Source organism: Leopardus geoffroyi, chromosome B1 (assembly GCF_018350155.1).
Source record: "Leopardus geoffroyi isolate Oge1 chromosome B1, O.geoffroyi_Oge1_pat1.0, whole genome shotgun sequence".
NCBI lineage: Eukaryota > Metazoa > Chordata > Mammalia > Carnivora > Felidae > Leopardus > Leopardus geoffroyi.
In genome coordinates, this window is record NC_059327.1 from 152,338,090 (window position 1) to 152,357,494 (window position 19,405).

At 34.7% G+C, this 19,405-nt stretch overlaps 1 protein-coding gene across 9 annotated transcripts in view; it reads left to right on the forward strand.

Annotated features, from left to right (window-relative positions):
- EPHA5 (EPH receptor A5) overlaps positions 1–19,405 on the forward strand; it is a 344,908-nt gene that overhangs the window by 241,464 nt on the left and 84,039 nt on the right. For all 9 annotated transcript variants that reach the window (XM_045473882.1, XM_045473884.1, XM_045473883.1 and 6 more), the window contains 2 exons: positions 8,184–8,308; positions 16,125–16,284. In XM_045473882.1, coding sequence (XP_045329838.1) covers positions 8,184–8,308; positions 16,125–16,284 — 285 coding nt within the window. The remainder of the gene's footprint in view (positions 1–8,183; positions 8,309–16,124; positions 16,285–19,405) is intronic.

A 19,405-nucleotide genomic window follows, 5' to 3' on the forward strand; every position in this document is an offset into this window, starting at 1 on the left:
ATATTCATATGTATGTAGATATAAGTATATATCTATAGATATACATAGGTTGACATAAACACATTTAGTTCCCAGCTTTATGACTTGAAAGGAGAAGCCATGACACCCCAATAGCAAAGAGCATATCTGGATCTTGGTTTCTAATAACATTTTCCAATAGAAGAAACCAGTGCTCTTAGGAGAAAGGACTGATTCTAGAACTGGGTGCATCTGATCTAGGAGTGCCATAAAGTAAATAAAATATATATAATATATATTAAATTATATATTCATATATAAATTAAATATTAATTTATAATATAATATATAATATTATATATATAATTATATTATTATATAATATGTATATTTTAATATATATATTCTATATATATTCTATTCTAACCTGAGTGTGGTCTTCTCTTCCCATTCTGACCATAATAATATAATTTAATATATTTATAATATATTATAATATGCAATAATATAAATATAATATAAATATATTAAATACAAATATATATGATATTTATATATAAATATTTGTATACGTATATATAAAGAAAACCAACAAACCCACAATGATAAGGGTGTATCAGAGAGCCTGAAAGAGTAAATCAATGGTCAAAGTTTTAACAATTTGAGTTGCAAAATAAAGTATTAGATTTTATACCGATGTATAAAAAAATTCCTTGCATTTACATTGATATAAATATGTGATTAAACAAACAAACAAATAAGGAAGAATGGACAAATCTCATATGCAGATAACTTATGCAAATACTCTGGCCTCAAGGAAGTACGGTATACTCCCCATTCCTTAAGTGCAGGCTGTACATAGTGACTTCCTTCCAAAGATTAAAGTATGGAAAACTGGAAAAAGAAACTTGATTAACACTACTGCAGTTGGGCAATCAAGGTTAACCTAATAGTGATGCTATACTGATAGTATGTACCCTTGATATGATGTAATAAAAAGGAGCTTTACCCCCAAAATCTCGTAACTCTAATCATGAGAGAAACATCAAATCAATAATGACTGAGAGGCATTCTAATTCTTATCAGTATACTGAAAAAAAAAATGTCAAAAGCACCAAATCATACAAAGTCTGAGAAAGTATTACAGCCAAGAGGATCCTAAGGAGACACGGCGACTATACCATGTAATCTGGTATACTGGATGGAATCTTGGGACAGAACAAAGATAATAAATAAAAACTAAGGAAATCGGAATAAAGTATGGACTTTAGTTAATAATAATGTGTTAATATAATTTCATTAATTGTGACAGATGTACTGTATACACTGTTGTGAGATATTCCTAATAGGAGACACTAAGTGTGGGATATGTGGGAACTTCCTGTACTCTCTTTATTATCTTTCTATAAATGTAAAAATATTTTCTGTTTCCAATTCTGTGTCTCCCTCTCTCTCTGCCCCTCCCCCGTTCATGCTCTGTCTCTCTCTGTCCCAAAAATAAATAAACGTTGAAAAAAAAAATTTTTTTTTAATAAAAAAATATTTTAAATTAAAATAAATTAAACAAACAGACAAAAACATTAACCCATAATGGGAACTGTAACTAGCCTGAAGGATCAGTACCTTGCTTATCATACTATTAGTTAAATGTCAGCTCCACCATTGAAGCTGTAATACAGAAACAAATGGAATGTTCTCACAGACCCAAAATGTGAAATTCAGAAGTTACATAAATTGTTTTGTTCTGTTCACAACGTGATTTCTTTAGTATTTTTGTTCTTCTTACCCTATGGCAGTAATACTTTTATGATTTAACATCATTCAACAAAAATTTACAAGCAGAAATGCTCTGAGTCATCATTCTCATTTTGTGCCATGCTCACTTCATGAAAGCTCGAACAGGTAAAGAATGAGTTAACGGTATCAGTGGGAAAATGACTAACATAAATTAAACATGCCCTTGATGCTGACAAATCTGCTTACAGTTATTATTGTTATCATTATCATTATTGAGACAGAGAGAGAGACAGTGAGAACATGAATGGGGATTGGACAGAGGGAGAGGGAGAGAGAATCCCAAGCAGGCTCCACACGGGCTTGATTCCACCACCCTGAGATCATGACCTGAGCCAAAACCAAGAGTCCAGTGCTTAACTGACTGAGCCATCCAGGCGCCAATTGCAGTTATTTTAATGTTCATAATATCTGTACAATACTTTACAAAAGTAAAGCACTGCCATCCATAATTTGCACATCATCATCATGTTCTCAGGAGCTGTCAGTGTCCCCACTTTCATCAGCTTTACCCAAATGAGTCAGAGAGGTGTTGTCACAGAGGAAATTATTTCTGAACTTTTCTCCTAAACTATTCTAACCTGAGTGTGGTCTTCTCGCCCCACTCTGACCAACCTGTAAAGAATGCTATTTAGTTTCTGAGAAAACCCAGTCTGGAAAACAATGGTGCTTTTTAAATAGAGTCATCTTTGAAAGCTACACAATTTCTGTTTAACTCTGATGGAGGTAAATAACAAAGTATTCCACTTCAGGCTAATTATATCTATGTTAATATTTAGTTGATAACCTCACTTTGCAATGGTTTATTATTTTTTAAAGGATTGGTTAAATTTTAAAATAAAACACAAATTCCCAAATCATAAGATCCTAGTGTGTGCACTTAAGATGAGACAAACTCAGTTTTGTCTGATGATGTCATACATGATCATGTATGTATTTCCCATTCATTCAGCCATGCACCCATTCAACAGATATTTATGAGATTTCTAGATGCCAAGTAACTTTCTGGAAATTTTTTTTATAGCAGTGAGCTAAACCAAATTAATTCCAACCTTCATGGAGCATACATATTAAATTCAATTTATGAATAGAAAACGGGCAGTATCATCAACTTGTTACTGTTTCTACTTCTGTATATTTGCTACTTTGCTACAAACACTATGATAAAGTACAGAGTCCATAGCTTACTCTTTTCTTGTTTCCTTGTCTTCTGGATGCTTCTTCCATAGTGCCAACTATGGCGTGACTTTCCCTCATTGGGAAACCAATAAGGACTTTGAACCTATGCCAAAATATGACTGTGAGAACTACCTGTCAATTACAATTTCCATAAAAGTAAACAAACTGCAATTTCAAAGGTACTTTTAGAGAATTTTGGTTTATATGCACAGTGAGCGTTCTTTATTATTGCAGAAAACTCTGAGGAACTGGATATGTTTGAGAAAACAAGATAAAACTGAATATATGAACCCTCTGAACCTGAATATCATAAAGCCCGTGATTATAAGAATAAAAAATTACACATTCAAGTTACAAAGTCATTATCACCCTGTTATGGGTATATGAAACACTAGACAGTTAACTAAGTTTTGTTTCCTACAGGTTGCATCCGTTTCCATTTATTTTAGTATGTGTATGAAAGACATACTTCACCCTTGAGTTTCATAGTTGATTTTGTTGACACAATAAAATAATGTTAAAAGGTTTTATAGCTATCACTTTGATTATTATCAATCATTTGTTCCATACATATATATTAGACTCTCCTCTATCCCAGGCATTGTTCTAGATATAAGAATTCAACAATGAATAAAATAAACAATATCCCTGTCCTCATAAAAATGACATTCTACTTGAGGGATTGAAAAAAACAAATCTGTAATTCAGATATGTATATCAGGTAGTGCAAATACAAGAGCTAAGGAGAAAAATAAAATCCTGAAGGAGCAGAGGGCATGGTGAGGAGAGAGGGGCAAGGGTGAGAATTGGTTACTCAAATCATAGAGTGGACAGACAAGGTCTCAGTGAGAAAACCACAGGAGAGGGAGAAAGCCTTGGAGAAGTCAGAGTGAGAAGCACCTCTGATGCTGGAATACCAAGTCCTTAGGCAGAAGTGTGTCTGAGGTGCCCTAAGAACAGACAGCCGGGACAGAGCTAGCAGGAGATGAAGTAAAGACACAGGGTGCCAGAAGATGTGAATCCTTGTATGCAGTTTTGGATTTGTCTTTTACTGTTTAGTGAGTAAATTCTATATATTTATATATCATATGTATGATATAATATAAAGTATATCTAAATTCTATATATAATATGTAAATTGCATATATGTATATATAACTTAATCTCACCAGATGTTTGATGTTGTTCAGATAGGGCTATGACTCTGGCTATGCACTATTCCCTATGGCTGGCATCTTTTCTACCTTATATGTGCATTATACATATAATATACATATAATATATAATATATATTATTACTCTCCTTTTCTCTGCACACATGCACACACACGTGCACACGCACACCACTCATTAGTCCATGATAGTCTTTCCTGTGTCTTATCAAAGCTAAAAATTGCAAAGGTAATGATCACTTACATCAAGAAAGATACTAGCCATCACATATTTGTATTGTCACACCCAGAATCTATACAAATATCCATGGATTGACAAAACGGATGTTAAATCAAGTATCCACATTATTGGAATCCAGACACATCTAAAATAGCATATATTTTTCTATTTTCATTAGAAAAGCCATGTAATAGGCACCGACAGATAGCAATGAACATCGTAAGTAACTGTGACTTCTAATAAAATATTTGAGGGAGATGGAAATGAAGGAATGTTTTATGAAACTTTAACTGACATACAATATTATATTAGTTTCAAGTGCAAAAGATAGTCAATATTTTTATACATTATGAAATGATCACCACAATAGGTCAAGTTACCATCTGTCACTGTACAAACTCATTACAATATTATTGATTATATTGCATCCCCCTGACTTATTTATTTTATAACTGTAAGTTGATACCTTTTAGTCCCCTTCACCTATTTCACCTATTTCCCTGTCTCTCAGCTCTTTGACAACTGCTAGTTTATTCTCTATATCATTTAGCCTATTTCTGTTTTCTGTTTTATTTTTTTAATTCCACATATAAGTGAAATCATATTTGTCTTTCTCTGTCAGACTTATTTCATTTAGTATACTACGCTTTAGGTCTATCCACATTGTCACAAATGACAAGCTTTCATTTTCTTATGGCTAATATTCCATGTGTGTATACACATATACACACATGCACACGCACAAACATACACATATACATATATACCAGGCACATACCATATGTATCACATAAGTAAATATATATATACACATACATATATATCTTTATAGTATATAACATATATATAGTATAACATATAACATATTTTATAACTTTTCATCTAATGACGGACACTTAGGCTGCTTCTTTATCTTATTGTCAATAATGCTGCAATGAACATAAAGATCTTTTCAAATTAGTGTTTTCACCCTTTTTTGGCAATTCCCCAGAAGAGGAATTGCTAGACATTATGGTAGCTCTATTCTTTAATTTTTTGAGGAATCTCCATGTTGTTTTCTTTTTATTTCTTTTTATTTTTTTTAACGTTTCTTTATTTTTGAGACAAAGAGGCAGAGCATGAGTGGGAGAGGGGCAGAGAGAGAGGGAGACACAGAACTTGAAGGAGGCTCCAGGCTCTGAGCTTTTAGCACAGAGCCCAACGCGGGGCTGGAACTAATGAGTGGTGAGATCATGACCTGAGCCGAAGTCAGGTGCTTAACCGACTGAGCCATCCAGGTACCCCACCATATTGTTTTCATAACAGCTGTACCAGTTTATCCACCAACAGTACATGAGAGTTCCCTTTTCTCATATCTTTGCCAACACTTGTTATTTCTTGTCCTTTTGATAATAGCTATTCTGACAGGTATGAAGTGGTATCTCATTGTGTTTTTGATGTGTGCATTTTTATGATGATTAGTGATGTTGAACATCTTCTAATGTGCTTGTTGGCTGTGTGTCTTTGGAAATGAGTTTCTTCAAGTCTTCTCTCCACTTTTGTTTTAATCGGGTTATGTTTTGCTGTTGTTGCTGTTGTTGTTGTTGTTTAATCGGGTTATGTTTTGCTGTTGTTGCTGTTGTTGTTGTTGTTGTTGTTGTTATTGAGTTGTATGAGTTCTTTATATATTTTGCATATAACCCCTCATCAGATATATCATTTGCAAGTAACTTCTCTTATTCAGTAGGTTGACTTTTCATTTTGTTGATAGTTGCCTTCACTGTGCAAAGGTTTTATAGTTTGATGTAGGTCCATTATTTTTAAGTTTACTTATTTATTTTGAGAGACAGGGGTGGGGAGAAGGGGCAGAGAGAGGGAGACAGAATCTCAATCATGCTCTCCACTATCAATGTACAGGTGGATGCAGAGCTCGAACCCATTTACCATGAGATCATGACCTGACCTGAGATCAAGAGTCGGACTCTTAACTAACTGAGACACCCAGGGGCCTCAAAATCCCATTATTTTTTTTAAAGTTTGCTTTTCGGGGTGCCTGGGTGGCTCACTCAGTTTAGCATCTGACTTCAGCTCAGGTCATGATCTCACAGTTCATGAGTTTGAGCCCTGTGTAGGGCTCTGTGCTGACAGCTCAGAGCCTGGAGCCTGCTTCGGATTCTGTGTCTCCCTCTCTCCCTGCCCCTCCCCTTACTTTGCTCTCTCTCTCTCTCTCTCTCTCTCTCTTTCTCAAAAATAAATAAACATTTTAAAAAATTTAAAGATTTTGCTTTTATACTTTTGCCTGAGGAGGTAAAAATATCTAAAAAAATCACTAAGAATAATGTCTATGTTTTTCTAGGAGTTGTATAGTTTCAAATCTTATATTCATGTCTTTAATGCATTTTTAGTTAATTTTTGTGTACGGTGCAAGATAATAGTCCAGTTTCATCCTTTCACTTGGTTTATTGAAAAGACTATCCATTCCCATTGTATGTTCTTTCTTCACGTGTCATAAATTAATTGGCCATATATGTGTATATTCATATCTGGACTTTCTGTTCTGTTACATAGATTTATATTTCTGTTTTTGTTCCAGTATCATACCATTTTGATTACTGTATCTTTGTAGTGTAGTCTGAAATCAAGAAGTATGATACACCCAGTTTTGTTATTGCTTTGGCTATTTGGTGTGTTTTGTGATTCTGTATGCATTTTAGGATTATTTGTTATAATTCTATGAAAAATGTCATTCATGTTTTGATAGGGATTGCACTGAATCTGTAGATTGCTATAGGTGGTTTGGACATTTTAACAAAATTAATTCCTCCAGTCCATGAGTGCAGCATATCGTTCCATTTATTTGTGTTGTCCTCAATTTCTTTCTTCAGTGTCTTATACAGACCTTTCACCTCTTTGATTAATTTTATTCTTTGGTATTTTATCGTTTTTAATGTCATTGTAGCTATGATCTCTTAATTTCTCTTTCTGGTAGTTCATTATTAGTGTATAGAAACACAATAGATTTCTGTGTATTCATTTTATATCCTGGAACTTGACTAAATTAATTTTAGTTTTGATAGCATTTTTGGTAGAGTCTTTAGCTTTTTCTATATATAGTAAGTATCATGTCATCTGCAAATAGTGACACTTTTACTTATTTTCCAATTTGGATGTCTTTTATTTCCTTTTCTTGCCTAATTGCTGGGGCCATAACTTCTAATATTATATTTAGTAAAAGTTGTAGGAATAGGCATCATTTTCTTGCTCCTTACTTTAGAGGAAAATCTTTCAGATCAGATTTTTTTCTGCTATTGTTTTCGAGAAATATTACAAGTTTAATAACATGTTTGAAGGCAACCCTCACTATATTTAAGATATGATTTTATCAAGGATTATAGGACCCATATCATTATAAAATTATAAAAGAATCTTAATGTTGTGAAAATATGGTAATATAGACAATCATGTGTACTAGCTTAATGGGATATATTATACAGAGTCAATACATTTTAGAAACATGGAAGATATATAAGGTCATCAAAAACATCTTTATTCCATAAGGAGAGTAAGATAGTTCATTTATGTTTCTAAACTTCAAAGAAAAAAATGTAGATGTAGGATTCTATATGACTATAGTTTTAAAAAAATTCTCAAGATACTTGATTTATATTTGTAACACACTTTACAGTCTATAAACATTTTTATTACATAGAGAAAGTAAAATTGTTTTCAGGTTAAAAGAAAATTTAATTGTTTATTCAGTTTTTTGCTAAATTGTTAATGTATAATTATATTATATACTAAGAATGCCATTATAAATTATACCACCTTGTAATTTCAGGACTCTGTTAATCATGCAATTCTTTATTTATACTATTTTGCAGCCCCCTCTCCAGTCACCAATGTGAAAAAGGGGAAGATTGCAAAAAACAGTATCTCTTTGTCTTGGCAAGAGCCAGATCGTCCCAATGGAATCATCCTGGAGTATGAAATTAAATATTTTGAGAAGGTGAGACTAATAGAATAAAGAATGTCTTTTCTTCTTCTCCTTCTCCTTTCCTCCTTCTCCTCCTCATTCTCTTCGCCCTCTCTCTCCCCCCCTTCTTCCCCTTCCCTTCCTTTCTTTCTTCTCCTCCTTCTTCTTTGTTTCACTTTAGCAACTGCAATTATCCAATTTTTATAAAAGTATGTTGCAATTTTGTGTGTAAATCAATGACATGATTATGGAGGCTTAGACGTGTATAGGGAGCATTCTATTTGTATTCCATTAATGCCGAATAGTTTATGCTGCACACTAGTGCCATAGAGTCTAATCAGCTTAACTAGGTTTCACATTATTAAAAAATGAAGTCATGGGACATTTTGAGTGTTGCCCTTAAGTTCTTGACCTTCACCAGTGACTGCCATGTATGATAGGGAAAAACACATATTTATGGCCATTAACACTGCATAATACCTATGCTCTTAAGGAGATATGGGTAGATAAGATATGAATATAAAATATAATTTTAAAATCCATATCAAAAATCTAATACTGTATTGTAAACTTTATTTTAAAATTTGAGGGCACAAAATCAGAATCGTATGCCTCACATTCTCTACATTTTCTCAATTTCTTTTTTCCTTAGGCCCACTCTTGCATGTTTTGACATAATAGTTGTGAGATCTAAAGGCAATAGTTATCCCTCTTCCTCTTTCCTGAGTTCACAACCAAGTGAGCTATTGATAAAGAAATAGTACAGATGGAATATAAAGGTGAACTTAAATTTCTAAAGCAGAACTCTAGTATATAGCTTGGATATGTAGTCACCAGGGGTCTTCCTACACTTCCCACCCCCCATTTTACTTTGATTTTTTAATGAGTCTGGATCTGAATAGCAAACATTCCTTAAAACAACCTGGCTTCTAGTAGAGGAGATATAGAAGTGTGCTCAAACCAGACTATCACTGATGGGTAGGAAACTCTGACTGAGAGTATGTATCCTATGTAAGTAGGAGTAGAAAAGATTAGAAACATATGCAGAGAAGCAGATCCCAAAAGAAAAAGAAAGGACTCAGCCACACCTGCTCAATTTGCTTGCCTTAACCTCATGGAGCCATTACTCCTTCTCTTAGAGGGATAGTGAATAGGGTAGGAAGAAGTTAAAAACTTACTTTGCAATGCCACAGAAATTGTCCAGGCTAGGACATTGGAAAAGAGAGAGGGAATAAGTGGTTTCCTAGTATTAATGCAAAAATATCAGAAAAAGTACTTATATTCTATTAATGAAAGTTACTTAAAAATTCAACATTCTGTGTACATGTGTAGAAGGAAGAGTATAGGTAAATACATTGAAATACGTTAAATTAATGCCTAGCATTATACAGATTTTTTTTTTTTAAATTGTAATGTTTATTTATTTTGGAGAGAGAGACAGAGCATGAGTGGGGGAGGAGCAGAGAGAGAGGGGGACACAGAATCTGAAGCAGGCTCCAGGCTCTGAGCTGTCAGCACAGAGCCCAATGTCAGGCTGGAACCCACGAACCATGAGATCATGACCTGAACCAAAGTCAGAGGCCCAACCCACTGAGCCACCCCCAGGTGCCCCATAGAGATTTTTTTTTAATTGCTTATTTCACTCACTCATTTAACAAGTACCAAAAGATAATGACAGAGGGTAAAAACAGTAGTGGGGGACAAAGGGGCTGTCTACACATTCTTTCTAGGTTTTAGATGCCTATAAAATGTTCTTATATTGATTTTCTAAATAGGTGAATAAACTGTTAATTATTACTTTTGAAGTAGTCATCCTTCTAGGAATGACTTGCTGGTAGCATTACAAATGACTATTCGATCATTAGAGACCATAAATGAAGATACTTTTATTTCATAAAAAACATATCCTTAAATACCCGTGAGACAAAATTATGTTGGGACAGGGGCACCTGGCTGGCTCAGTTGATGGAACATGTGACTTTTGATCTTGAGTTTGTGAGCTCAAGCCCCACAGTGGGTGGAGAGATTATTAAAAATAAAATTTTAAAAAATATTGTGTTGGGATCTCATTTATACTATTTGTTATAAAAAATAAGAAGGTAAATCAAGGAAAATGTGGTTACATTAATAATCCTCACTGATTCTTGTTTTTCTGGGAGTAGTAGTCCAAATTGCATTGTAAATTCTAGAGGTCTACAATTTAAATGCATGCTGTATCCAAAAATAATTTGTTAAATTAAGGTTTACATTCCTTATTTACTTTTTTTTTTGTAAATTTTAATATGGTATACTAACACAAAGCTGAATATGTAGACTGAATATTTTGTAAATATTTTAAGTTTCTAAATATTTATTGTAAATGAACTTTATTTTTTAAAAAGTTGAAATGCATAATGACATTTAAAAATAAATATGCCCCAGGGGTGCTGGCTGACTCAGCCAGTGGAGCATGCCATCCTTGATCTTGGGGTCATGAGTTCAAGCCCCACATTGGGCATAGAGCCTTCTTTAAAAAAAACTAGATAAATAAAAGGGAGTATTAAAAACATCAGAGAAAAATAGCAGTGCACCAAAACTCTTTATTTGAATATACATCTTAGATGAAATAAAGTTCAACAGCAAGAGGACTAAACTTTGACAGGGAGTTATTTTTCTTTATAGTTTTTCTTCCCCTGAAGCAACTAGTTGGACCAAGGTTTGATTTTCTTTATTGTTTCTAATGATATTATCCTATTTTACCCCCTTATGAGTAATCTTTCATTGTTTTCACTATTACTCCTCAGCATATACATAAGTCTCATATATGCAATACTCAATAAATGCAAGGATTTATCTTTTTTTTTAATGTAAGCTACTGCTTCCATTAAAAAAAAAAGTTTCTCAACCAAGTGGTGGGGGAGTCTTTCTCTTAATATTCCTTCTAATGAATTTTATACATGTGGCATTATTTTCTTGAAAGTTCAATTTTTTTAAATATACTTATTTCATGAAAACTTAGTTCTGTGCTTAATATTTTATATTTAATGCTGTATTAATACATCCTATTATCTGCACAACTCAATGTAAGAAAAAATACTTTGGGAAAAATATTTCTGTACGTAGTTTCAGTAAATGAATAGAAAGTTGCCCACTTACATCCGTTAAAAGCAGTGAAACCTTTATATAATATGTTATTTGGGGGAAGTCATTAACTTCTTTTGGTCAGTGTTTTCCTTTTTACAGTGAAAATATTAATTCCCAGAAATTTTTGCCAAGCAAAATTATTGAGCATACTAATAAAATACATGAAAGGTTTTTTTTTTAACACTTTCAGAAGGAAAAAAAAAGGATAATGAGTTTTTATAGCATGTATTGAGGTGGGGGTGCTTATAGGTTTCCAAAGCTCATTTTGAACCTTCAGAATGACACCACCGTTTTATTGGATGGCTCTTGTCCAGACACAGGTGGCAGAGCTTTCCAGGGCTCATGCATTTGCCAGCTGGCATTTCTGCCTGCGATTGCCCTGCTCTAATAGAGGTCATTGGGCCTCTCTGCTCCTGCATGGTGATGGGCCCATTGCCATCTCTTAATTAAAGGCAGAGGCAAAGGGAAGCTGCCCCTTGGCAGGGTGTTTGCCAGCTGGCTCCTTCTGCCCAGGCCCTCCCCTCGCTGCATGTGAACAGTGTTTGCTAAGCAGCTGGGGAATGTAGCTCATTTGCTCAGCAGGAGTATGAAGGCAGCAAAAGCCATTGCCCTGACCAGGATTTGGCAGCCTGATGGTCGTGGGTGTTGAAGATGTGTATATAGAGTTTGTGATATGAAGGAAATTATAGTACAGCAATGACTAAAAGGAGTGGGACAGAAGCAAATTTTGGAAGCTACTTAGGTAATTCAAAATGTGCATTTTTGGTTTTCAATCCCTTAGATACATGCTTTGGTGAGTCCCTCTGATTATATAGCATTTGACTACCCCAGAGAGACAAAGTACAACTAGAACTCAGATAAGGAACCACTGAGATACACATAATGTTAATATATAAATCAGAATGTTGTGTCATTTTGTGCAATTGATATTAGATCATGCATTATTTCAAGGAGCAGCATGCCAGTTTCCTTGTAATGGGAATTTCCCCCCTGTTTGGCCAAAGTATCAACTTATAATAATTTTACAAAACATATCAATTCTGAATTCAGCAGTTAGGAGTTTAATTTTTTTTATGTTTATTTTTGAGAGAGAGAAACAAAGACAGAGTGTGAGTGGGGGAGGGCACAGAGAGAGGGAGGCAGAATCTGAAGCAGACTCCAGGCTCTGAGCTGTCAGCACATAGCCTGACATGGGGCTCAAACTCACGAACTGCAAGATCATGTCCCGACCCAAAGTCAGACGCTTAACTGAGTGAGCCACCCAAGCATCCCTCAATAGTTAGGAATTTACAAGAAGGTTTTAATTTTTTTTCTCTTTTTATTAAATTTGCCGTCATGCTACAGACTCAAGTCAAATTTACCTAGAAACTGTTATGTTATGGAGATTGAGCTTGGTGCTATGTGCATCATCTCTATCTCCATCTCTATGTGCTCACACTGTGCTTGATAAATAATTCTTCCCAGGGGCGCCTGGGTGGCGCAGTCGGTTAAGCGTCCGACTTCAGCCAGGTCACGATCTCGCGGTCCGTGGGTTCGAGCCCCGCGTGGGGCTCTGGGCTGATGGCTCAGAGCCTGGAGCCTGTTTCCGATTCTGTGTCTCCCTCTCTCTCTGCCCCTCCCCCGTTCATGCTCTGTCTCTCTCTGTCCCAAAAATAAATAAACGTTGAAAAAAAAAATTAAAAAAAAAAATAATAAATAAATAATTCTTCCCATTTTAAAGAAGAAAAAATTGGAGTTGAGTTGTGTATCCATATTTACACTCTTCATTAGACAACAACATGACTTGAATTCTAACACTGATATTCCTTGTTCATTTATAAAAAAAAAAACCTTATCCATTTCTCTAATAAATGTTAACTTTTTTTTTAAGTTTATTTATTTTGGGATAGAAAGAGAGAGAGAAAGCACACACAAGCAGGGGAGGGGCAGAGAGAGGGAGAGAGAGAATCCCAAACAGGAGTCTCAGTGTCAGCACGGAGCCCAGTGCAGGTCTCAAACTCACCAACCATGAGCTCGTGACCTGAGCCAAACTCAAGAGTTGGAAACTTAACTGACTGAGCCACCCACGCACCCCAATAAATGTCAATATTTTATGCAAAAATCATAAGTATAACAAATGTATCAGAAACTTTGGTTTTGTCTAGATTTTTACACCAGCTTATCTTTAAACAAAATGCAAGTAACATTTCTCACTGAAATTCTCACTAATCTTATTGAATATAATTCTTGCATATTCAGTCACAAGCTTGAGCAACCAGAGAGCATGAGTAAGTACAATAGTTTCTAGTAATAGTTTACCTCTTTTAAAAGGAACACATCAAGAAATTGTGTGCTTTTTTACTGCTTTTTCCCTAGTGTAGAGAAGGGATAATAGAGTATATAGGAGAAAGTCAGTAAATGGGAATAAAGAAAAAGACTGACATTACTAGGTAAAATTTTATAGGCTTTAATGACCCTAGTTTAAATTCTTTGTAAGACTCTAATAATATTTCCTATACCATAAAGATTCGGCAATTAAATTTAATCTGTGAATTAAAACATTAAAAAAAATAATTTTTCACATAGAATGAATCAGAAAGCCTATTTGCATTAGAAATTAGAATATCCCAGGCCCCTGGGTGGCTCAGTCAGTTAAGCATCCAACTTGGGCTCAGGTCATGATCACAGGGTTCATGGGTTCAAGCCCTACATCAGGTTCTGTGCTGACAGCTCAGTGTCTGGAGCTTGTTTCAGATTCTGTGTCTCCCTCTCTCCCTGCCAACTCCCCCACTCGCACTCTGTCTCCCTCTCTCAAAAATAAACTTTAAAAAAAAATAGAACATTTCTATTTAGATGGAAATTGGTATACATTTAACCCTAAGATAATTCTATATGTTTGACTATATTAAATGAGGAATGGTAAACCTGCTGTAAAACAAATAAATGCTAATAGGTTGTATAGTTTAGATTTTACTGGTGGTACATGTTCTGTAGAACATGACTGCCAGTGGACTTCGATGTGTCCAATTAGAAAAAATTTCAAATAATAATGGCAATGAAAACATAGCTTTATAGCTTATTAAATGTTTTCGTGTGCATTACCTACTTATTCTTACAGTATCTCTATGAGAATATCCAGGCATCAGTTTCTACCCCAATCTTACAGATAAGGAAACCGAAGATAAAAGGAAACATGGACTTGTGTTATTTTAGCACGTGATTTCAGTGTCCACACTAAAGTCACAACATGGCATGCTGCTATCGATTGTAAATTTCAAGGGAAGTTGAAGTTACATGCAACTAAAGCATGGTTTGCATTTATTTTGCATTTTAATAGTGTTATTAAGATTAACTAATAACCATATTCCCTATTAGAGGGCTTGAGAAAGAATTGTTATATTCTTGTTTTCAATTCTTTCCTCATTTCAGAAAAAAATCCTTTACAATCTTATTCCCGTTATATTTTAAAAAACAATCAATGCATGTTTTTAATTATAAAATAAAATTCTCTGAAATATCTTGAAAATGATGGTTTATAGTCATCAATCAAGATACTGTAAATAGAGACAGTTCCCACAGAGGGAAAAAAATCTCTGACCATTATCTCTCATGAATTCATTCTTTGGTATCCGTCAGAAATGTATTAAGTGTAGAAACACCATCAGCCAAAAACAACATTAGCCAATAATTCACACAGAAAAAATACAAGGGAGAAGAAAGTTCAAAACAGGGACTTTGTGTGGTTAGATCTTTGTAGGTCTAAGATTTTCTATTCAGTGTGGTAATCTCAGAGATAAATTACGGACAGTTAGTCTAGACTTTGGTAGCGGTCAAAATAGGAACAGTTTCCTATTTGTTTTCGTTTCTAAAATTATCTTTACAGTGATTTTGTTTTCACTGCATCTCCATTCACTACTCATCCAGCTCAAACACATAAATGTGAAAAAATAGAAAGTGTTTAAAAAATTTAAAAAAAAGTTTATTTGCAGTTTTTCTTTAGTAATCCATTTGGACTTAATGAATTGAAATTAAATTCCTCCAGTAAAGTACTTATTCCTTCTCCTGAGCCCTAAATACAATTAGAAATGAAACTCACCAAAGATGTAAAGCATAAGACTTACCTGGTGATATATGAAACATTGTCACCTTACTCCATGAACAGGCAACATGTTAGATGTGCTCCAATAAAATATTTATAAGAAACATAAGCATATGAATACCAGTACTAAAATAGAGTCTGTAAAATAATTTATCTCCTGCAGGGGTGCCTGGGTGGCTCAGTGGGTTAAGTGACTGACTCTTGGTTTTGGCTCAGGTCATGATCTCATGATTTGTGAGTTTGAGCCCCACATCCAGGTTCGTGATAACAGCGTGGACCTTGCTTGGGATTCTCTCTCTCCCCCTCCCCTTCACGCTCTCTCTCTCTCAAAAAAAAATACATGTTAAAAAACTTTTATCTCCTGAAAATCATATTTAAAAGTTTACAAATTTATTTCTGCCAAAGACAAGTATGGTGGATGAGTGGAGAACATGTCACCCACCAATTTTGAGTTCTAGAAAACACTTTTAGGTATCATATAGATAGCACACTTAGGATGTATAGTTTTTTTTTTTCTAAAAGATTGTATGTGTACTAATAGCAAGTCTATTAGTTTCTGATTTATTTTCTGATTTATGATTCTAAGTTTTGTTGTCATTAGTAATTCACATGTTGACTTTTTTATTGTATGTACATGTGTAATCCAAGGACCAAGAAACCAGCTATACAATTATCAAATCTAAAGAGACAACTGTAACTGCAGAGGGCTTGAAGCCAGCTTCAGTATACGTCTTCCAAATTCGAGCACGCACAGCAGCAGGCTATGGTGTCTTCAGTCGAAGATTTGAGTTTGAAACCATCCCAGTGTGTAAGTCATTTTAATTACTGTCAACTCATGTCTCTGTAATGGTTACCAGAAAAGAGTCAGTGGATCAATACTCTCTCCGGGCATTCTGTCAGTCTCCTGGTCCTCTCTCTCCCAGGCATGACCCCTTCAGGTAGGAAGCATCTGTCATGCTATTATGGTAGGTTAGTAGGTTAACACATCGGTCCCTGCTCCTCATCACATTTAGTCTACTGGGAGATGAAACATCAGGAGATCCTTAAGAAATGTTTAAACCTTGCTTTTAAGGACTTTACTTCCATGGCTGCCATACTTTATTGAATTATTGCCATTTATTTTTACTTGTTTTATTGAACAATGCTACCATGCTTAGTCTTTCTATGAAAATTCTACAGGGAGCATTTGTTAGTATTAAGTTTGGCAAGAAAATAGTGCTCTCAGCAACCAATCTGATTGTTTTAAAAAATCAACATCTCTGGCAGCATCTCTGAGTGAAGGATCTAGAAATGTTTCTGAAAAACACTCCTTGCACCATTTTTTTTTCAAATAAAATAGCATAAAACGTTTTTCTCTTTAATGTCAAACAAAATATTGATTACTTGTCCTAGAGCACGCATTAAAAGTAGGATTAGAAGAAGACAATAAAAGTTTTGTTATGAAGAAAATAACACTAGGAGTAGTGTGAAATGTCAAATATGTGGGTGTATGTATTTTCATTTGGTGGGTCACAGTTAAGAATATTGGCTTTAGTGAGTCACCATTACTAAGTGAATACTATCTTATCATTCAGGTATGTTAAGACAAAATTATCTGAAAATCATTACCTTGAACATACACTTTAAAGACTTTTCCTTTTTTTATGAATATAATTTATTGTCAAATTGGCTTACATACAACACCCAGTGCTCATCCCAAGTGCCCTCCTCAATGCCCATCACCCATTTTCCCCTCTCCCCCACCCCGCATCCACCCTCAGTTTGTTCTCTGTATTTAAGAGCCTCTTGTGGTTTGCCTCCCTCCCTCTCTGTTTGTAACTATTTTTTCTCCTTCCCTTCCCCCATGGTCTTCTGTTAAGTTTCTCAAGATCCACATATGAATGAAAACATACCTGTCCTCTGACTGACTTATTTCACTCAGCATAATACCATCCAGTTCCATCCATGTTGCTGCAAATGGCATGATTCCATTCTTTTTTATTGTAAAAAGACTTTTCTAATTGGATACTTAATTCATAATAATGATGCATGATGTTATTCATTGATTAGTTTTTAAAATTTATAATATTTAATTTATATTATACATAGGTCATAAAATTTTTATGATGGGATTTTCTTTTTCATGTATATTATCACATATGTCATTAATATAGTCCTAAAACCAAATGCAAACATAAACACAGGAATGCAAAAATCTTTATTTTAGAAAAACTATTTAAAATGAGGATTTGGGTGGAAAACCTTAAACTATTCTTTCTCAAGCTTTAGTTTCTATCTTATAACTGCATAGTATCCATTCTATTTTATTTTTGTTATGCATACAAATAAATATTTAAAATTGGCCCCGTATATCATTCCTTTTCCCAACAGCAATGTTAAAACACACCAGCAAATAAACCTAGCATGAATGAAACTATCCAGCCAATCAAGTTAGCTCTTTTTTCTGGTTTCTTTTAACATAAATTCTCTTGAAACTTTGAGACTATCACTGAACCTTTCTTAACTCCCACTCACCAAGACTTACCAACACTTTCATGCTTCTTTTATGTTTTTTTCTCCAATTCATTACTTCCTTTTATCCATTTTTTTTTCAACGTTTATTTATTTTTGGGACAGAGAGAGAACATGAACGGGGGAGGGGCAGAGAGAGAGTCACAGAATCGGAAACAGGCTCCAGGCTCTGAGCCATCAGCCCAGAGCCTGACGCGGGGCTTGAACTCACGGACCGCGAGATCATGATCTGGCTGAAGTCGGATGCTTAACCGACTGCGCCACCCAGGCGCCCCCCTTTTATCCATTTCTTACCTACTTGATTCAAATCTGTATAACCAAATTGCTGAAATAAAGTTATTCTGTGTTTTAAATTATATTTTTATTAAGATAAGTGTAGTTTCACATGAAGTTGTAGGGAATGATGCAGAGTGAACTCTCGTACAATTTTTTCAGTTTCTCCCAATGGTAACATTTTGCATAACTATAGCATAAGATCACAATCAGGATATTGACATTGATGCAATCCACCAATCTTACTCAACTTTCCTTGTACCCTTTTTTATGTGTGTATGACGTAGGCGTGTGTGTGTGTGTGTGTGTGTGCATTAAGTCCGATACAATTTGGTCAGTTGTGTAGGTCTTTATACCTACCATCATGGTCAAGATACTTCACAGTGCCAACACCATAAAGTTCCTTCGGGTTTCCCTATTATAACTATACCAACTGCCTTTGGGAGCAGCTCCTGTCCCATAACTAATCACTGACAACCACTAATTTCTAAACATTCATTTCTAAAATTTTGACATTTCAGAAATGTTCCATAAATGGAATCATACAGTATGCAACCTTTTAGTTTAGAATTGACTTTTTTCACTCAGTATAATTTCCTAGAGATTCATGCAAGTTGCTTGCTTCTCTTTTTGTTGTTGTTGAGTAGTATTCTATGGTATGTGTGGGCCACAATTTGTTTAACAATTCACCTATTGAAGGACATCTAGGCTGGTACCAATCTTTGCTAGTACCAGTAAGGTGCTGTGAGTATTCATTGACATGTTTTTACATCAACCTAAGTTTTCATTTACCTGGGATAAATACCCAAGAGTACAATTGCTATATCATATGGCAATTTTATGTTTAATTTTGAATTTTGTGGGAAACTGCCAAACGAGTTTCCAGGGTGGCTGTACTATTTTACAGTCCTACCAGCAATGCAGCCATGTATGAGTGATCAGTTTTTCCACATCCTCATCAGCATTTGCTGTTATCACTATATTTTTCTTTTAGGCATTTTGGACAGGTGGCTAGTGATATCTCATTATGGTTTTAATTTGAAATCCCTGTTGGCTAATGATGTTCACCATCTTTTCATGTGTGTATTTCCCACCCAGGTTGTTATAAATTTCCCCATTAATTCGTATGTGCTCATATTGCATAT